The 22,184-nt window shown below is 40.6% G+C and overlaps 1 protein-coding gene and 1 pseudogene across 2 annotated transcripts; both read left to right on the top strand.

Moving 5' to 3' along the window:
- The first annotated feature begins 608 nt into the window (after positions 1–608).
- LOC148012167 (uncharacterized) lies at positions 609–17,237 on the top strand. Its single transcript, XM_087669120.1, has 3 exons — positions 609–743; positions 835–981; positions 17,073–17,237. Exons 1-3 carry the CDS (start codon positions 681–683, stop codon positions 17,235–17,237), a joined length of 375 nt encoding a protein of 124 aa, XP_087525246.1. The 5' UTR covers positions 609–680.
- A 345-nt stretch (positions 17,238–17,582) lies between these two features.
- LOC148012166 (cytochrome P450 CYP736A12-like) lies at positions 17,583–19,577 on the top strand (annotated as a pseudogene). Its single transcript, XR_015689046.1, has 2 exons — positions 17,583–18,577; positions 18,698–19,577. The product of XR_015689046.1 is annotated as a cytochrome P450 CYP736A12-like (transcript).
- The last annotated feature ends 2,607 nt before the right edge of the window (positions 19,578–22,184 follow it).

Here is a 22,184-nt window from a genome sequence, read left to right as displayed (position 1 = left end):
CGTCACGTGAGGGCTCACGGCCACCATCACGTGCTCCCTCACAGCCACAGTCACGTACACAGTCACGTGCAGCCACCCCTAGTCATGGCTACTCCCGCAGTACAGATGAGAGCCGACGCCGCAGTAGGGAGAGCGGGAGTGGAGGATTATGCGGCGGGTGCTTTGGTGGGGGGGGTAGTAGGGCACGCGGTGAGAGAGGGCATGGAGGGAGGCATGTACGAGGAGACAGTGAGGAGTCGGAGGAGGCGAGAGAGGTGGAGGGAGAGATTTTCTACGATGTTACGGATAGGGGCGGGGTAGTCATGGATGCGAGAGGGAAAGAGGTGATGGAGTATATGCGGGGGGTAGTTTCAAACATGTATAGAAACTGTTTTGTAAAATTTAAAGATCAGGATAGCCGGTTAGTTAGGGAGGTCCTAGATAGTGTACATAGTCGGTACCCCAATCCCCCACGAGCGACATTCTCGGATGTATGGGGAAGGACGCGAATAAGGGAGATCTTAAGTAATAAAAGATCTCACCTTAAGAAACTCGCGTACGATGATGGGGTGAATGTAGCTGCGGGTGGCTATCCTTGTGAGAAACCTGCCACTGCCCACAAACGCGAGTGGAAGGAGGCAAAGAAGCGCGCAGAGGGAGGCGTGAAGAGCAGGCAGCATGTGGAGGCACGACGGATCCAGATGGAGACCATTGGATCGTCGCATTTCGGATCTGGCGGCGTCGAGTCGTGGGAGGCAGAGTTCGTAAGTAACTTGCCTCTTTATTTGATTGTTTGCCAAATTCATTGATTCTATGATTGTTTTGATCTTACAAACTATCTTGATTATGTTACAGCGACGGGTTATGGGGAGAGGGCCCACAGCCCACGAGACTGGGTATGCTCGCCGCAATAGCAGACGTGACACGTGGGCCATCTTCAGAAACGAGGGACGTATTACGGATGCGCAGTTTGACGCGGCCATGAGACCATACGGTCGACAGGTACTTGAAAACTCTAAATGAATGATTTCGGTTTATTTAATTGCATATATATGTATACTTACATACGGTATATTTCTTGAACATGCACAAGCTGCTGATGCTCCTGCCCCTGATGATCCAGCCGCCACTGCTGATGTTCGTGCCACTGCTCCTGGTGGAGGCGAGCACCACTCATCGGAACATACCGATGCGAGCTCCTCTGATCATGGAGAGAGCACAGGGTCCTTATCATCCTCTGATTAGCTTTCAGAATACTGTAGGATGTGGTTGTACAAAAAAATTTTGTAACTGAAGCCATGGGCTTTTTTGCACCTAGCTCCCTATTTGACTTTGTATATATTTGTTCCTAATTAAAGCCATGGGCTATTTTGACATATGGACTCCCTTGTACACAAATGTATCATGTATTGACAATGTATTGAATCGTGAGTCTTGAGTCGTGTATTAAGTTTTAGATAGTAATATTGAATCGTGTATTCATAGAGAGTGAGTCTTGAAATCTAAATCGCTCTTTTTTTATGGTGCAATGCACCAAAAAAAAATCCAGAGAGTGCCTTTGGGTGGCTGGATGCTGGAACAGCATCCAGGCACCCAAAAGCACTCTCTGGATTTTTTTTTCCCTCTGCGATCGCGTGTATAAGCGCGTGTCATCTGTCAAAATCGCGTATATTTGCGCGGATAGTCTGTTAGATTCGCGTGTAAATTTGCAGCAAAACTGCGCAGAACGCGTGTATGGGGTCGTGTATTCGCGCAACTGGCTGTCACTGTACACGCGCTTTTACACGCATGTCTCTGGCCGCGATGATACACACGCTATTACACGGGCCCGACACTTTTTTTCCCAAGTCATTTTGTGCGGCTAGGAGCGCGGGTATGAGCCCGATCCCTTGTAGTGAATCAATTCTACTCATAGTCATAAGACCTGAGAGAAATTATCCTTTACTCAATTTAAGGGTTTCTTCTTCTATAACAATAATTTTGGGTTCATTTTGATGAAGTACGTGGCCGTATGCAAAGCACATTGCATACCATTATCAATACGTATATTATCTTAAATTTCCTTCCCTTCCCTCTCCCTCTCTTTCTCTCCCTCTCCCTCTCCCTCTCTTCCTCTCTTTCTCTCACCCTCTCCCTCTCCCTCTCGTTCTCTTTCTCTCCCTCTCTCATTTCCTCCCTCCCCCTCCCTCTCCCTCTCCCTCCCTCTTTCTCCCTCTCCCTCTCCCTCGCTCCCTCTCCCTCCCCCTCCCTCTTTCTCTCCCTCTCTCATTTCCTTCCCCTCCCCCTCCCTCTCCCTCTCCCTCTCCCTCTCTTTCTCTTTTTCTCCCTCTCCCTCTCTATCTCTCTTTCTCTCTCATTTCCTAAACAAGCAAAAAATAAAGTGATTTAAACATCCTCCAAGCAAAAGGGAGAGGGAGAGATACAATGCACTCTCCCTCTCTTTCTCTTTCTATCCCTCTCTCATTTCCTTCCCCTTCCTCTCCCTCTCACTCTCTTTCTCTCTCATTTCCTCTCCTAAACAAGCAAAAAATAAAGTGATTCAAACATTAAACAAGCAAAAGGGAGAGGGAGGGAGAGAGAGAATGCACTCTCCCTCCTTCTCCCTCTCTTTCTCTTTCTCTCCCTCTCCTATTTCCTCCCCCTCCCTCTCCCTCTCCCTCTATTTCTCTTTCTCTTTCTTTCCCTCTCACTCTCCCTCTCCCTCTCTTTCTCTCTTACTCTCTCGTTTCCTCTCCTAAACAAGCAAAGAAGAAAGTAATTTAAACATTAAACAAGCAAAAGGGAGAGAGAGAGAGAATGCACTCTCCCTCTCTTTCTCTCCCTCTCCCTCTCTTTCTCTCCCTCTCTCTCCCTCTCCCTCTCCTTCTCTTTCATTTCCTCTCCTAAACAAACAAAAGAGAACGATTTAAACCTTCAACAAGTAAAAGAAAGAGAGAGGGAGACTCACCAATGAGATATGGCGAGTGTGGGCGGCTTCTCTTTGCAACGAGAGCTCCTCCTCTCCTTCGCGAACAACGACGGTGGCGGTGGTGGCGGCGGCGATGGCAGCAAGTCTCTTCCTCCTCTTCTCTCACAAAGCCTTGGCTCTCTCCCTCGCTCTCGCTCTCAAAAGGCGAAGAAAACAAAATGAAAACGGCGCTCTGGTTTCGGCCGCGCTTTTTTTCCCTGCGGCGTCGCTATATGTGTCGCTATTTGCGTCGCTATATGTGTCGCAAATAGCGACGCCAATTGCGACGCTAATAGCGATGCCTATAGCGACGCCGATATCCGTCGTCGCTAATCGGCGTCGCTATTGCCCCATTCCCTTGTAGTGTCTCCTTTGTAGTTGTCCCCTCTCTTTTAGTGGATGTGGTGGCAATGGTAGTGGCAGTGGCAGCCTCTCTCTCTCTCTCTCCCTCTCTCTCAATCTCCCTTGTGTTGATCTGTCTCCCTTCTTCTCTCTATACATCTCTTCATCAACAAAAAGAAAAAGAGAAGTAAAGAAAAGAGAAAAACAAAGAGAGAAGAGATAATGAACTTACCTCAAAGCTTGAAGAAGAATCCTTTCGCGTTTCTCTCCTTCTTCTTCTTCTCCTTCACGGGTCCTCTCTTTTTTTTTGTAGTTGTCTCCTCTATTTTTCTGGTGGATTGGCGGTGGCAGCTCTCTCTCTCTCTCTCTCTCTCTCTCTCTCTCTCTCTCACGTTGATCTCTTTGAATTCTTCTCTCTATACACTCTTCATCAACAAAAAAAAGAGAGAAGTAAAGAAAAGAGAAAAACAAAGAGAGAAGAGATAATACACTTACCTCAAATCTTGAAGAAGAATCCTTTCGCACTTCTCTCCTTCTTCTTCTTCTCCTTCACGGGTTCCCTCCTTCTTCTTTGCAGTTGTTCCCTCTCTTTTTGTGGTGGATTGGCAGTGGCAGCGACCTCTCTCTCTCTCTCTCTCTCTCTCTCTCTCTCGCCCTTGTGCACGTTGATCTCTCTCACTTCTTCTCTCTATACACTCTTCATCAACAAAAAGAAAAAGAGAAGTAAAGAAAAGAGAAAAACAAAAGAGAGAAGAGATAATGCACTTACCTCAAAGCTTGAAGAAGAATCCTTTCGCGCTTCTCTCCTTATTCTTCTTCTCCTCACGGGTTTCCTCCCTCTTGGCAGTTGTCCCCTCTCTTTTTGTGGTGGATTGGCGGTGGCAGCGACCTCTCTCTTTCTCTCTCTCTCAATCTCCCTTGCGCACGTTGATCTCTCTCACTTCTTCTCTCTATACATCTCTTCATTAACAAAAAGAAAGAGAGAAGTAAAGAAAAGAGAAAAACAAAGAGAGAAGAGATAATGCACTTACCTTAAAGCTTGAAGAAGAATCCTTTTGCGCTTCTCTCCTTCTTCTTCTTCTCCTTCACGGGTTCCCTCCTTCTTCTTTGCAATTGTCCCCTCTCTTTTTGTGGTGGATTGGCGGTGGCAGTGACCTCTCTCTTTCTCTCTCTCTCAATCTCCCTTGCGCACGTTGATCTCTCTCACTTCTTCTCTCTATACACTCTTCATCAACAAAAAGAAAGAGAAAAGTAAAGAAAAGAGAAAAACAAAGAGAGAAGAGATAATGCACTTACCTCAAAGCTTGAAGAAGAATCCCTTCGTACTTCTCTCATTTTTTTCTCCTTCAAGAGTTCCTTCCTTCTCATTTACACTTGTCTCCTCCCTCTTCGTGGATGGCGACAGTGGCGACAACCTCTCTCTCTCTCTCTCTCTCTTTCTTGTTTACAAACCTGTAAAATGTCATGCTCGGGTTTTGACACTTTTTTATGAAGCCCCTCTCTCTCCCGTTTTTTGTTTCTCTCCATCTCTCTCTTCCTTCCCCTCCCTTCTTCTCTCTATTTCTCTCCCTCCTTCCCTCCCCACTCTCACTCAACTCATCTCATTGCAAAGACAATCAAAGATAGAAAATAAAAAGCTTAAGAAACAAATATATTGAAAGAAATGTCACCCCACCTCTCTTTATCTCTCTCTCCCCCCTCTCCCTTTACTTTTCTTTATTAACCTTCTCTCTCATTCTCTTATTGTTTTTCTATTTCTCTCTCCCTCTCTCGCTCTCTATTTTTTTCTCTCTCTCTTTCTCCCTCTCTCTCTCTTCTTTTCACTCTCCTTCCTCTCTTTACCTTATCATTTTTTTCTACCTCCTCCTCCTCTCTTCCTTCCCTCTCCCTCTCTCTATTTCTCTCCCCCTCTCTTTCTCTCTCTATTTCCCTTTTTTTGTTTCCTCTCTATTTGTTTCTCCCCCCTCTCTCTCTCGTTGTTTCTCTCACTCATCCTCTCTTCCTCCCTTCATCTCTCATTTCTTTCTTCCTCTTTCTCTTTGTTTCCTTTCTCTCTCTCTTTCTCTCTTCCTCTCCCTTCATTCTTCTCCCTCCCTTCCTCCCTCTCTCTCTTTCCATGTATCTCTTTGCAAAGAAAAACAAAAAAAGACAACAAGAGAACACAAAAATAAAGCAACAAGAGGCAATAAACCTACCTCAAAGGCCTGAAGATGAAACCCTTTGTACCTTCTATTTGCACCTTCCCTCCTTTCTCCCTTGCATACTTCTCTTTCTTCTTCGTATATAGCGGCGGCGGAGGCGACAATGGTGATGAGCTCCCCTCTCTCTCTCTCTCTCTCTCTCTCTCTCTCTCTCTCTCTCTCTCTCTCTCTCTCTCTCTCTTTCATTCTTTCTCGCAAATGTTTTCTTGGCAAATGTTACGCTCGGGTTTTCGAAACTTTTTCCTCAGACCGGCATCGCTATTAGCATCGATATATGCATCGCTAATAGAATTAGCGACGCAAATAGCGATGTATATTTGCGTCGCTAATAGAAATTAGCGATGCTAATAGCGACACAAATAGCGATACATATAGGGACGCAAATAGACACCGCTTTTTTGCATCGCAAATGGCCATCATTATTGTCCCATTCCCTTGTAGTGAGTATAATGTGTTTTTTAATTACTCCATTTAAATTTCATTTCATTTTGAGAGAACATTTGTAAATTATACAAATGTTGATAGGTAACTTTTCCATTTGGTTATCATAGATATCTTCATGGAGGAAAAACATCAGTAACATACTTGCAGTGGCAGTCTTCAATAGGAAAGATAGTGGCGGTAATTGGATTTGTGATAAGTACTATAAGTTCGATTGGATTTTGATGCATCCAAGTACTTGAGGGAGTTTCAAGGTTAGGCGTAAGTATGTTGCAAACTCTAGCAAACATTGGAAAGGTAGAATTTTAGAGTTTAAAAAAGTGTTTAATGGAACTAGTAAGAGAAGTGTTAATCCAACATATTTATACACACAAATAAATCTTTGTAACACGACAAGAACTACATTGCAAATTATAAACAAAATAGTAAGTTTTTAAATTTTATCATTGTTTATTTTTTTGCATTAGAGTTGTTTTTAAAAATATTTGTAGTGTTTTAATTCAATCTTGTTTTATTGACAGCTCTATATCCATCAACTTTGCATGAATGGCAGAATGTGGAATGTTTGAGCCACAAGATATATGCTTGGCATAAAGACATCGGTTCTTTGATCCATGATAATAACTCTGTAAGTCAACTTGCAACTTTTTTATAATTCATTGTATGTAGTAGAAAGCCAGAGATTGCAGCATGTCCCATTGCCGTCACTATCTAGTGGTGAATGGTTGATTAGTAGCTTGGAGTTGTGAGGAGAATGTAATTCCAATATAAAATTTGACATCAATAGTGCTATGAAACCCACCACAGGCTCCAAAGATGTGTGTCTTACTTGGTTTATTCCATTCTCATTGTTTGCACATATGTTTAGTTCATGTGATATTCTTAAAAAAACAAAGATTACTTATCAATGCAAGTGTCCATCTGAGGAATGGATGAGTAAGCTATTGGGTGAGTCTTGGCAAGTCAAAAGAACACATTTTGATGAGACGATTGAGTGTAGGATCAACCAATTTGATCTCACATTCAGGTAAATCTTTTATACTACTTTGAATGCCTTGATTTCATTTCAATGTGTGCGAACATTGACCATATCTTAGCATATTAGTATGTCTACTTTTAAATTATCAAATTGTTTAAACATTTGTGATTGCTATGATTTCGTATATATCTATAAAAATGCATGCACATGGTGATAACTAAAACCATCATGCCAATAATTCTTTTATAATAATTTATGAGCAAAAGTCATAGGAAATCTCAATTACTTTTAAAACTCACCATACCTTAATTCAATCTTGTATGATAGAATTTAATATTTTTGTATTTTTCCTTAAGAATTTTTTTCCACATGAAAAATTATGACACAATATATATGGCATGGTGTTAACTTGACAAAATAACTTAAGCTTTCTTGCAATTATTCTAGGGGAAAGTGAAATAAACTTCATTACATTACATAAAATGTAGCTTTGCTTGCACAACCACAACCATTTACTACGCCTTGGAGGATAACAGTAAGCACAAGAACATAATGCTTCTTATGACAAACCATTGATATTTACAATCTATTTATTATGCAATTAACACTTGTCACATGCCATGGTAATATATATATTATTTATACATTGATGCCAGGAGGCATATTCCACGGTGGATTCCGTGAGGTTTTACGGTGGATTTTGAGGACAAGAATATGTCCTTGACGGATTTGCGCCGCCCAGAACAGCCTCACGCCGCCGATAATCGAATCGTTGTTTTTTTAAGCTTTCTTAAGCTTATACTAAGCTTAGTAAGTGATAACTTTAAGCTTTGAAGCTTAATGAAGAAAAAGAATTACTCTTTTTGTCTGTTAACCACGATTTGATGAAGAGAATGGATGAGTGGTCCTCCGCCGACAGAGAGTGGTCCTTCGCGATCTGACAGTGGAAACAGGGGTTCTTGATCGCCAGAAGTCTGCCTGTATCGACGGTTCGCGACGAGATTGACTGTAGAGGCCGTTTGTTCCTGGAGCTCCGCCTTCGCCCGAGATTGGTAGCGATTGGAAGCCCTTGATCTCTGCTCCGCTCTGATACCACTGGTGCGCAGATCGGACGCAGGTAGCTCACGTAGTGAATTCCCAAAGGTCCCCAAGAACAAAGCACTCTACTTTTTAGCACAAAAATCAATGTAAAAACAAGCACGACATGAGACAAGAGACAAATTGGGTTGAATCTCCCCCATGCCTTGTGTGAGCGCTTCACAAAGCATGTATTTAATATATATTTCAATCTTTTTGCTCAAAAATAGCCCAATTACAAAAATATACAAGCTTTTAGCTTTTGAGTTTGCTTTCTACCAAAAATAGGAAAATAAAGCTAATGGACGGTGCCCAAAGAGTCTGGCACGCCCAATCTCAATGTCCAAATAAAAATAACATATCCAGGCGCATAAGCGCATACAAAATAATAATAAATAGTCGATGTCTCTATAGACATAATCAAAATATAGGCGTGGCGCCTATCAAAATATATCCAAAGGTCGGAAACCCGCTAGACTCCAATGCTTTCCTCCGCCACTCCTGCTATCTCTACACATCAACTGAAGCATTCACAATCGTTAGTAAAATAACACAATTAAACCGACAAAAGTGAATACCTAGCAGTCTTCAGCTACATAAATAAATCAACTGGTTAGAAATAAATCCTAACCTTAATTTATTACGAGTGCGCACTCTAAACTCATAAACGTTTATTAATTTAATATGCATTTTGCGGAATCACCCGCTATGGAATCACCCATGTACACACTAAATTAATGAAACGCCCGAAAAGGACAGGCGTCCCCATCAACTTCTCGCACAAAGAATCCTCTTTGCGTATGAGCCCCGGTCATCTAAGTTTACGGAATCCACCGTAAAACCTCACGGAATCCACCGTGGAATATGCCTCCTGGCATCATACCCCATGATGCCAGGAGGCATATTCCACGGTGGATTCCGTGAGGTTTTACGGTGGATTCCGTAAACTTAGATGACCGGGGCTCATACGCAAAGAGGATTCTTTGTGCGAGAAGTTGATGGGGACGCCTGTCCTTTTCGGGCGTTTCATTAATTTAGTGTGTACATGGGTGATTCCATAGCGGGTGATTCCGCAAAATGCATATTAAATTAATAAACGTTTATGAGTTTAGAGTGCGCACTCGTAATAAATTAAGGTTAGGATTTATTTCTAACCAGTTGATTTATTTATGTAGCTGAAGACTGCTAGGTATTCACTTTTGTCGGTTTAATTGTGTTATTTTACTAACGATTGTGAATGCTTCAGTTGATGTGTAGAGATAGCAGGAGTGGCGGAGGAAAGCATTGGAGTCTAGCGGGTTTCCGACCTTTGGATATATTTTGATAGGCGCCACGCCTATATTTTGATTATGTCTATAGAGACATCGACTATTTATTATTATTTTGTATGCGCTTATGCGCCTGGATATGTTATTTTTATTTGGACATTGAGATTGGGCGTGCCAGACTCTTTGGGCACCGTCCATTAGCTTTATTTTCCTATTTTTGGTAGAAAGCAAACTCAAAAGCTAAAAGCTTGTATATTTTTGTAATTGGGCTATTTTTGAGCAAAAAGATTGAAATATATATTAAATACATGCTTTGTGAAGCGCTCACACAAGGCATGGGGGAGATTCAACCCAATTTGTCTCTTGTCTCATGTCGTGCTTGTTTTTACATTGATTTTTGTGCTAAAAAGTAGAGTGCTTTGTTCTTGGGGACCTTTGGGAATTCACTACGTGAGCTACCTGCGTCCGATCTGCGCACCATACATATAGATATTGATAAGCATATTTTAAAACTTAAACTTTTTACTATGTGAAAATCCTCCTAAAACTCAATACCATACAAAATATTTAGACATTAATGGGAATATTTAAATAGGAAGACTTTTTCGAAAGCAAGAATAAAATGATGATGTGAAAAATACGAGAAAAATAAAAATCACTTGATTGGCATGTTTTGAAAAAGGAATACTTGAATTTGAAATTGGAATCAATGGTGGTCACTAAAACACTCTCATCTATTTATATTTCAAAGGCACAATAGATTTTATCGAAGTTTATCATGTTTTTTTGATAGGCTTGTTCATGAAAACGATATTGAGCAAGAATGTCCTTTAAAACCCTTGTTATCTACCATAATAGCTCATTTGATTTTTGAAATGTCAAACTATAGTACAATAAAAATTTTATTTGAAATTCGTGTACTAAAACAAAAGTACTACTTCAAGCAAAGACATAGAAATGGTCTCACACGGCTTGTAAATATTAATTGTTCAAGTGTTATACTTAGCAAAAAACGTTTTCTAGTATTTATTTTGCTATTCATATAATCTCAATTCCGAAAAACTAAAATGCTTCCAAAAGTGAGATATATTTTCTTTTGATTTTAAAAAAATGTAAGTGGGGACAAATTGTCACACAACAAATAGTATCTGCAAAGAATTTTGATATGAACAATAGTATTAAAAAGTTGGTGGACAAAAGCTTGTTTAAAACTTTTCTTCAAATGAAGTTTGAATTTAGTGCTTTTCAAAACTTGTTTATTCCTTCATATATATTGGGCATATCAAAGGATAATTGTATAACTATTTTCAATTTCTCTAATAGGCTAAATCTTTATTATTGAAAAGATTTTGTGATTATTAATGAATGTGGATGTACTTGACCACTGAAACCATTAGATTAATGATGTTTTTGCAATCAATTATGAGCAAAACTCATAGGAAATCTCAATTATTTTAAAAACTAAACATGCTATGATTCAATCTTGTATGACAGTATTTAACATCTTTGTATCTTTTCCTTAAGATTCATGCAAATTTCCTTCCACATAAGAAATAATGACACTATATATATGGCATGGCATAAACCTAATAAGATAGCTTGAGCTTTCTTCCAATTAGGCTATAAATGGAACAAATTTCACTACATAACATAAGCTATAGCTTCGCTTGACACAATCACAATGATTTACCATGCCTTGTAGGACAATAGCAAGCACGAAAATATAGTACTCCTTGTGACAATGCATTTATGTCTGCAAGAAATTTAGGAACCAATATTTATAAGAACTTGGATATTACATTTATGCTAAGCAATAATGATCGACTTCTCTCTTAGAAAGTTCTCTCCAAGATATAATTCTCTTTTGAAAATATTTATCTACAATAGTTCTAACATTAAAGCCCTTTGCCTAGACTTTCATGAGCTTGAGAGTCGACTATATGACATTAACAAGATTTAGGCATGAATATGTAGGTAACTCAAGATCTAAGAAAATAAGTAATTAAGGCCCAAGATCTTTGCAACAATATTGTGTACTAAAAAGACAGACCGTTTGCTTCCCTTACAGTACAACAAAAAGGCTCCATAGACACGCTTGTAGACGCAATATTTGAATTGTGATAAAAAATGTCGGGCGCATTTATTACCGCGTCTACTGTTGCATCTACAATTTCGCATCTAAAAGCGCGCTTATGATCAGATTTACACACCCATGTAGACGCGCATATAGACGCGCGTATTTACGTGCTACGTAAATATATTATCATATTTATAAAAAAGTGGATATATTCATATTGTGCGTCTATACACGCGTGTATCTACGCGTCTAAAAAAGCGTTTACTCTACAAGTTTTTGACGAGAATAGACGCCCATCTATCATGCAATTTAGACGCGCTGATAGACGCGCAAAACAGAGGTATGAAAAAAAAACCAGAGAGCATGTGGCTTTGCCCTCTGGTTTTTTTTTCATACATCTGTATCAAATTGTATGCTTAGGGAAAATAGAGAAAGATTATTTTGAAGATTTTTGTACTGAAAACAAAACAATGTATGTAGAACACGAAATTTCATATATATAGATGAAACATTTTTACATGATGAGTTCTAATGCTTGTGACCTCAAGCATGGTCATGGTCGCAAGCACTAGCTGAAAGTAATACATATCAAAAATAAAAATTACAAGCCAAGGGGAGGCATGCATGCATGGGGCTCCTCTACATCTCCTCAGAAGAGGCATCATCATCGCTACCACCACTGCTTCCTGTGCCGCTATCATTGCCGCCACCGCTACTGCTAGTCCCCCTTTCGCTATCCTCAACTGCATCAGGGTTCGCGTATACAAAGGATTAAGATATATAAATACCATTACAAACAATAAATTAGAGTTACCTATACTTTTCATGTAAAAAATAAAACATACCTCTTTTGGTGGTGGAATCCTCATGGCACGATTATATTGCTCCTCTGTGATGAGTCCCTCCTTATAGAAATGCTGCCAAGTGGACGCCCGGTTATGACCTCGATGGTAGCTTACCTCTCTAGGAGTAGGCATCCTACCAACGATATGATACTGCAAAACAATTTGAACATACAACGTATTAGAACACACTACATAATGAAGTGAAACAAATTACAAAATTTAATTTAAAAAAAAAAATCAAATAATACTTACAAACTCAGCCTCCCATGTCTCCTTGCCACCCGATCCATAATGCGACGATCCCATGGTTGCCATCTGGATACGTCGCGCCTTTGCATGCTGGCGACTTGTCATTTTCTCCGTTGCTCTCTTCTTGGCCTCTTTCCACTCCCCGTAGTGGCAATTGGGTGGTTGACCATATCCAGGGCACCCCTGCTCTTGTCTCCGCAATGACTCCTTGGCGCGTGTCATAAGGTGGGACCTCTTGTTATGAAGCGCGTCTCTCACCTTTGACTATCCCCAATCATCTGAGAATCGTGAATTCTCGGGATTAGGGTACCTTCTATATATTTCCCGTAGCACCTCTTGCCACAAACCATTTTTTTGGTGCTTGAAGGAAATCATGCAATCTTTGTATGTGACATGCACGACACTCCTCAAGTAGGCTATCACTTCCCTCCTCTCAGAGTCATGCAAGATACCACCAACATCAGTGACAGAGTAGTACATTTGTGGAGGCTCACGTCTCTCATTTCCCGGTGAGGGTGATCGAGAGCCACCTCCTAGGCAACCCCCACAAAGCCCTCGAACTCCTTGTCCTCCCGCACGACTCTCCCTCCTCCCTCGATGGGCACTACCCTCTACCTCACTCGATGCACGTGCTTCTGCAGATGCACGTGCTTCGGTCGATCCATGTACCGCAGCTGATCCCTATGCATCAGCTGATCTATGTGTATGCATAGTGCGTGGAGTACATGTTAGTAGAGGTGTGCCAAGGTTTGGTGTTTGTGCGGCAGTGCTAGGCAAAGATATAATAGGTGTCCCAGACATCACACTGAAAACCTTCTCTGCAGTGGGAGGGAGACCAAGATAATTGGTCATCTGCCCCATGAATTGCTCCTTGTTTGGAAAACCTTCAAAAAAGCTACTAACACCTCTAGAAAACTCCGCTAAGGTGTTCTTCATGCGTTCCAACTCAGGATCAGTGCTGGAGGATCTAGGATTCCACATCTACACAAGAGAAATCATATTACCCTATGCAGATAAAACATATTACATGCTGCGTCTATATCTACGTCTCTGTGTGCATCTGTTAGCGCGTCTATTTCCGCGTCTATACCTGCATCTATACTGTCATCTGGACGCGCTGACAGACGCGCACAGTCGGACCATTTCTTTTCAAACTTGTTAAAAAAATTGTGCAAAAAAACCGCCATAGATGACAGACTATAGCATGTAAAGAGAGAGAGAGAGAGAGACAAAAAGACAGAGAAAGCAAACAAGATTGAGAGAGAGAAGAAGAACTCACCTTCTTTGCTTGTTCCGACGGGTGGCGGCTAGGTTGCAAGCTCCTTGTCCTCCTTCTCTCTTCCCTTGGTAAGTTGCTTGAATCTTCTTCTCTTCCTTGCTATTTGGCTCTTTTTCTTTACTCTTTGGCTCTTCTTTCCTCCTATCCTCTTTTTACTCTTATTTCCTTATCTCATTGTCTTCATGAAGTGATAGATAGACATGAGTAGTGATGTCGAGCTCGAACTGCAGAAAACGCGTAGAAAACGCAGGAAAGTACAGGTTTGAAAAGAAAGCCACAACTTTTTTTAAATTTTTTAAATATTTGTGTAGCACATCTGTAAGGGCGTGTATATGCGCAGATAATACTTATTATGCGCACTGACAAATGCGTAGGAACAATTAAACTGATTAGATGCTAGCTTTTGGTTGTTTTTGGATCAACATGACATGACTTTCCTAGTCTTTCAATATCAAAATGTTTGCTTCCATGTTGTAAGTATCAGTGCATACATTTAGGGAATATGACATATATAGATTGTATGTGCATAGTGGTCCAACAAATCAAGCCTCTTTCTTATTTGCAGGCATTATATATTGTAGTTAAACTCTAATGGTTTATATTGTGCAAAAAGGTGTCATTGATTTAAGCTAAGATCTTGATCTACAATATTGCTATTCATACAATTTCATTTATGTTGGGTTGGCCAATCTGCTTGATTAATGCAAGATATGCTTGATATGATGTTTTTGATTGAGAATTCTAGTGAAATATATAGAAAATCTTGAGATAAGAGATGGTACACTAGCAAATCAATTGACCTATGTGGTGACATATATAACAAAGCTTGAGGATAAGAGATAACACATTGGCAAGTCAATTGGCACATATGTGGTGACTTACTAGACCATCCCACTTGCAATTGCATGCAAGTATCAATAGGTGGATAAAGCACGAATGGTTTTTAGCTAGAGAGAGATAATACAATGAAGGTGTATATGAAAGAGAGAGAGAAAGGCATATTATCCACCAATCAATCAAAGATATATACATGAAGTGACTTGATATAGTAATTAGAGTATCGTCATTTTTAGGATGCTCCATTGACTTCTGCAAGTTCCCATAACCTTGAAGTAGATAGCCAACCATGCTTTCCATGGAAGGAAAACTTGACCTCATCAAATTAACCAAGTTAATTTACTTATACATTTCGTAGATAAGAGATTTGTAGTTGGCTTGTTGGTATTGCAAAGTATCCTTACAGTGATCTATTTTAGTCACCAACAAGTGGACACACTGGCTAAAGATGATGAAAAGAGGACATGTGCACATTGGCTACATGTGGTCCACCTTATCTAAAATTATATGTGAGCTATAAGTGCACCTTGACATGATTGGAATAGCTTGCACATGCACAAGCCAGCTGATTTACATCAATCTACTCATGCTATGAATTGGAATGCATGTCTTGCTTTTGCTTTGATTGTATTGATTGTGATGTATATTCCTTGAGAATAATGAGAATCAAGGGACTACTCTAAAAAGTGAGGGTACTCCCTTGAATCACCGATTAAGCTTTGATCTATAAGTTTATGTATGGCTAGGTTAAGTGCACAACAAATGAGACATGTGAGTGTATTGATCAGTTCTCTCTCTCTCTCTCTCTCTCTCTCTCTCTCTCTTCTCTCTCTCTCTCTCTCTCTCTCTCTCTCTCTCTCTCTCTCTCTCTATATATATATATATATATATATATATATATATATATATATATATATATATATATATATATATATATATATATATATATTGCAAACGCACAAGTCAACCTTTGATCTATAAGTTTTAGCCATGGCTAGGTTAAGTGCACAATAGATGCAACATGTGCATATATCAATCACTTCTCTGATAATTATGTCGTATATACATCCAATCATCATGCCCTATCCAATCACATTTGTATAGGGCATGATTGGATGTATATTTGTAATACTCAGAAAGAAGTAAAGTTGGTAATGTATATCATGTCCTATACATGTATGCCCTATACATGTATATCATGTCCTTATGATCCATGTGTAATTATGTCGTATCTACATCCAATCATGCCCTATCCAATCACATTTGTATAGGGCATGATTGGATGTATATAGGGCATGGAATCACATATATATAATTAGCTTTGAATGATTGGATGATATACATGTATGCTCTATACATGTATATCATGTCGTATATACATGTATATCATGTCCTTATGATCCTATACATGTATATCATGTCCTTATGATCTAGGTGTAATTATATCGTATATACATCCAATCATGCCCTATCCCATCACATTTGTATAGGGCATGATTGGATGTATATAGGGCATGAAAGCACACATATATAATTAGCTTTGAATGATTGGATGTATATTTGTAATACTCAGAAAGAAGTAAAGTTGGTAATGTATTCAAACAAATACTAGCTGTTAAGAGGTTTGGTCATATTCAAGGACTTTATGAGAAATGAAAAATATGTGTGTTTATTTTCGCATCTATAGGCGTGTTTATAAACGCGGATATATAGACGCGTTTTGTATACTAGCGTGAATATGTGCGCTTATAAACGCGCCCGCTTTTTCGCGTGTACAGTACGCGTCTATAGGGCCTTTCTCTTGTAGTGTTATTTTTGTTTCTTTACTACCTCCTCTCTTCCTTGTCATATCTCCTTACTACAAGTAATCCTCCACACACATACACAATTATTTTCTTTGTATTGAAAACACATTGTTTTATGGCAATGTTTGTAAACTCCAAATTGAAACTTTTTCTCTTTTAATCCATTCTGTACTTTACAAGACGCAAAAGTAGTGAATTCAATACTTTTTTTTTTTTTTCTTATTTCATCAGTGTATAGAAGATATGATTCATTCATTGAACTTTGATAATTTTTAATGGATATTCTCCTCTCTTTTTAGTACAATTTGTACATGGTATATTTAATATTTTTAAACAAGTTTTGCAAAAATGACATATAATTTTTAAATAAAAGATCTTTTTCATAAATTTTTCAAACTATTGTATGCATTTGTCCTATAGTTTATAGAAACCACTCTTTTTATTTACCATAACGTGTTCAAATGACACTTTATACAATTTTCATACATACCCTTTACGGAAAGTAATAGGAGATTATAAATCTTGATATTGGATTTTCTACAATACCAATACGGAAATCAAGGCTATTAGGATAACAAAGTGCAACTCTATTAGCAATTTTAAGCATGTTAGTCATAGCACATTAACATTTTTTATGTTTCGAGATTGACAAACTTTTACAACAAATGAGATCTTCTACATTAAAGCCTATCAGAGACTTAGTAACAATTGAAAACTCTTATTTAAATGTGCAATTAATACCACAGTTCAAGAATTTCAAGCCTTCTGTGACTTTTCCTGTGCATGCAGATTCCAATCCAATCAAAGGCTATGGTCCAAATGTGAAAGAGCAGGACCGCTACATCAATCAAGTCGCAGTCCCCTGGATCTCTGAAACACTGAAAGCCTTGGTTTTCAATATTCTTCAGTAGAAAAATTGGTTGTGCACGGCCTGCTGGAGCAAGCTCAGAGAGCAAGACGCGTGGTAAATCAAACCAATCGTGAGCTCCGACGGCCCGTTCAACACCCCAAGGACGATTGAAAAGCCTGCACTTTGATGTTTTGAGGAAACTGATGGTAAGAGGGATTTGTCACGGCTTTCGCGATGGCTCGAAGCACCCTTCCTGCACGTCCTCATCGAGCAGACGATGTAAAATCGAACAGGAACAGGAAGAGTTGCACAACTGTTTTTTGCTCTATTAGCAAAAGTTACGCAACGCATAAGAATGATAAAGGAACCACGCGAAAGTCGTATAAATATGGGAAATGAGGGAAGAAACGCCATCACCAAAGCTACACACTTTCCTCTCTTATGATAACCTTGCTAGGTGTCTTGGGTGAGGCTACGTGAGCCGTCAGCGGAGGCAGCAGCAACAAAATACACCATGCAGATTTTCGAAGGGCGGAAAATCGGCTGGCAGCTCAGAGATTGCACCCTGTGTGCGCTACTGATTACACTAATATGGGCCAGCTACTTAAGCATTACCGTAATATACAGTAACTGGAGGAGGAGGCAGCAGCAGCACCGATACAAGCTCCCTCCAGGGCCCTGGCCCTTGCCCGTCCTGGGAAATCTGCTGCACCTCAGCGGCGATCTGCCACACGTGCGTCTGGCAGGCTTGTCGCAAAGGTACGGCCCGCTCATGGGCCTGCGCCTGGGGTCCGCGCCCCTGGTGGTGGCCTCCAGCGCCCAGGTGGCCAGGGAGTTCCTGCACACGAACGACAAGGCCTTCGCCAGCCGGCCGCCCTCTCTGTTCGCGGATCGCCTCTTTTATGGGCAGGCCTTCATGCTCGGCATGGCTCCGTACGGGCCCTACTGGCGCAGCCACTGAGGAGGCGGGAGCTGGGCCGCCTCATCCAGTTCCTGGCTGCTGGCGTGGACGCCAGCGTGGCCCTGGATCTGACACGCGCCATGTCTAGCATGGTGGAAGACCTCATGTGCCGCATCATCTTCCACCGCCGCGCGTCCGATGTGGCGATCCCGGGCGCCGCCAGCTTGAAGGACCTCGTGCATAAATCGGCTGTGCTAATCCAGGCGCCAGTGTTCGGCGCCTTCATACCATGGCTGGGGTTTATGGACCGCGGTGTCAAGAGGAGCATGGACGAGGTGCACGCGGGGCTCGATGCCCTGTTAGAGACCTTAATTATGGAACGCGAGAAGCAGCACCAGCTGAATATACTGCAGGGGAGGGAGAATCTCCCAGAAGATGTTCTGGACGAGGCTCTATTGGATCCCTCTTTAAGCCGGGTGGGCGTCAAGCAGTATGTGCTGGTACGAGAGCCACACCCGAGAGAGAGAGAGAGTGTGTGTGTGTGTGTGAGACTCTGCTGCATTCTTACGTCGTCCTGCTAATTAAGAGTTGCGCTCACTGATCCCTTCATTGGTTTGTAGGATCTGGTCGCAGCCGGAATTGACACTACCTCTGTGGTACTGGACTGGACCATGGCGGAGCTCTTGAACAACCCACGAGTTCTGAAGAAGCTTCAAGCCGAGGTAGAGAAGGTCGTGGGACTCAAGAGAATGGTGGAAGACTCCGACATAACGAGCCTCCCTTATGTGACTGCCATCGTTAAGGAGTCCTTGCGCCTGCACGCGCCCACAGTCCTTCTGTTTCCACACATGGCCACGGAGGCTTGTACGGTGATGGGGTTCAACCTTCCGGAGGGGACGAGGCTGTTAGTGAATGCGTGGGCGATTGGGAGGGACCCTGCCACGTGGGAGGACCCTGAGAGGTTCTGGCCGGAGAGGTTCCTCGAACAAGCTGGGGATCAAGAGCTGCGTAGTCAACATGTCGACGAGTTCTCATGGATCCCTTTTGGTTCGGGAAGGAGGAGCTGTCCAGGCGCCCCTCTTGCCCTACCCACCCTTGAGCTCACTATCGCAAATCTTGTCCACTGTTTTGATTGGGAGCTGCCGCAGGGTGAGAGCCATGTCGACATGTCCGAACAAACATCAGTAGTCACTTGTCGGAAACACCCACTCCTAGCAACCCCAGCTCTACGCATTTCTCTAACCGACTTCGAATAGCAATATCATTAAAGAGAACCAAGCCACTACTATTTCTAAGGTTATGTTACAGTTAGTCCTGCCATAGCATAACGTAGGCACCGCATGCTCCTTGTCCAGTCGAAGTAACTTATAGCTATAAGCTTCAAGCTTTTAATATATTCTTACTGGTTGTCGTCTCCTTACACAATGCTTGCAGGCAGAAGTCAAAGTATATTTGGCTTCCTAGAAGATAAAGGTGCTTCAATGGAGGATATCCGTTCTATTTTAGGCTATTTGTGATCTATAAATAATGAGAAAAAAATTGTGCTTTCTATTTTAAAAGAAGGGTTAGATGAAAATCTTGTTCTCCTTCTCTACTTCTTGACATTCGTTTCAAGAGAGAGAGAGAGATGGGATCATTAGCTTGATTCTTAAAGCGAGAGAGAGAGAGAGAGAGAGAGAGAGAGAGAAAGAGAGAGACATGGGAGAAAGGAGAGAGAATTTGATTATTCTTAGTTAAGATATACTTTTTGAAAGAGAGAGAGAGAGAGAGCTAAATAAATTCTAATTTTATTTAATGATTAAATACACGAAGTTTTTGCTATTTTACTTATACTGATGCATGCAAGAAAAAAGTAAGGTTAAATTTTTCATTAAATTTGATTTTATTAAATATTTTTGCTTTTGATTATTAACTTTAAAGTATTGAAAATATAATTTATTTTATGTATTTTATATATTCAATTTTGATTTTTATATTGTGGTGACCACAACATGCCAATTGGGTGTGCCAAGACGCTGCTAGCATGAGTGATAGCCAAGAAGAGGCCAAGACAAATACGATGAACTTGGGATAGCGTCAAAGTGTAAGGATAAGGGAAGGGGAGGGGCAAAAAGATGGAGGAGGTGATGAGAGAAGGCCAAGAAGAAGGCCTAAAGAGGCACCTCAAGAAGCTTCAACAACCATTGACACAACAACACCTCAAAAGAGGCGAATAAGGTCCATACACATCCAGTGATGATAGAGGAAAGAATCAGCTTCTAGGATCAATAATACATAGCCATTCTATATAGCCAAAGAAGAAACTCCAAATCAACCCACAAGCTATTATAAGGGAACAAAGTATAGCAAACTCACAGTGTGAAGGTGTCTATGTGTGTTTGATACATTCACTAGAAGAGGACACTCAATTCTCAATCAATAGCACCTTTGAGCATATTGAGTTTGTGCAACTCAAAAGAAAAGGATTTCATCTTGCCTATGTAGAGAAAGGAACGTAAATAGAAGAAAGAAGATAAGGAGGAGTTGCATGAAGTGGTCACATTAGATCTTAGGCTTGTGACTTTGAGTTTCATTTATGGAAAAACTCATTCATGTCACACAATTGCAAGCTCTTATCCAAGCCTACTTTAAAGGCATCACTTCTATATTGTTGGTCCATGATATTTCTTAGTGGAGATAGCAAAGCTCTCACTGTCCTCCAAAATTACTAGACCAAATTCACCACAATAAACTCCAACTTTACCAACATACATTGATGCAACTATGTATCTAGAATACTAGCAACAATACACAATGGTGGGCACAATTCTACAAGCCATCTCAAACTTGATGCTACAAGTAAACCATAAAAATCCATTGCTCATAAGTTTTACGAATAATCAAGCTCAAAGTAGCATAAGAACATAAGAATGTACAACTTTTGGTTTAGAATTTGCATATTAAAATGTGTCACAAATAGCATTGCAACAACTACAATAATTGAATCAACAACCAAAGAACCAATAACCCAATTTTCTCTCAAGCTAAATCAACTACTATGGTATAGGTATATCCCTCAATGATTGAAGCAATGAAACCCTTTTTCCTATGGCCTAGAATAAACCAAGACTTAGCACTTAGAGTATAAGATCAAGGACCAACAATCTTTCATGATGCAGCATAGATAGCACAAAGGATAGAGACAATAACAACTATTGCAGTAACAATAAGACAATAGTAAGAGTCTTGAACCCCCATGGTCATAGGTGAAGTTTACAAGTTTCTTTCAGATATGTATTTTGTAGGTAAGGGTGTGCTCGAAACGTCATTGTCCAGATAGAGAAGAGCTTGATGATACTAATGAAGTTAGAGACTTCTTTTCTAGATTGGGGATTAACTCGGCATTTACATTAGCATATAATCCAAAGGGAAATGGTAAAAGTGAAAGAGAACATCCTTCCATTGTCAAAGCTTTGGCAAGGGAATACAAAGACAGAGTACACAAGTGGTGCACAGATCGGATGCTATATGCTCGCGTAGTGAGCGTCGGAAGGTCCCCAAGAACAAAAGAAATCTACTTTTTGCACAAAACTCAAGGTAGAAAGCATGCATGACATGAACAAGGGACCAATTGGATGCAATCTCCCCCCATGCCTTGTGTGAGCACTCCACAAAGCATGTATTTGTATGTATTAATCATCTTCAAGCTCAAATAATAGCCCAAATTACAAAATAGCACGCTTTTGGCTTTTGAGTTTGCTTTAGTGCCAAATAGAAATAAAGCTAATGGGCGAGTGCCCAAGAAGTCAGGTATACCCAATACAATGTCCAAATAAAAATATCATAATCGTGCGTCCATGCGCATACAAAATAATAAATAAATATCCAACGCCTTAATAAATAGGCGCGACAAAATATAGGCGCCATGCCTAAGGTATACACCCATCAAAATATAAGTAATAACTCGAATACACGCTATCCTCGAATACTTTCCTCCACCACTGCTGCTATCTCTACACATCAACTGAAGCATTCACAATCGTTAGTAAAATAATACAATTAAACCGACAAAAGTTAATACCTAGCAGTCTTCAGCTACATAAATAAATCAACTGGTTAGAAATCAAT

The sequence above is a fragment of the Lygodium microphyllum genome, chromosome 27, assembly GCF_053477565.2.
Source record: "Lygodium microphyllum isolate KBCC chromosome 27, Lygodium_microphyllum_v1.1.10, whole genome shotgun sequence".
Lineage (NCBI taxonomy): Eukaryota > Viridiplantae > Streptophyta > Polypodiopsida > Schizaeales > Lygodiaceae > Lygodium > Lygodium microphyllum.
Note: the sequence above shows the minus strand (reverse complement) of the source record. Positions and strands in the feature narration are given on the sequence as shown.

Coding starts and splice junctions, on each gene's coding strand:
- LOC148012167 (XM_087669120.1), top strand. CDS start 681: ATGGAGACCATTGGATCGTCGCATTTCGGATCTGGCGGCGTCGAGTCG. Junction 744..834: donor AGTCGTGGGAGGCAGAGTTC/GTAAGTAACTTG, acceptor ATTATGTTACAG/CGACGGGTTATGGGGAGAGG. Junction 982..17,072: donor TGAGACCATACGGTCGACAG/GTACTTGAAAAC, acceptor TTAATACCACAG/TTCAAGAATTTCAAGCCTTC.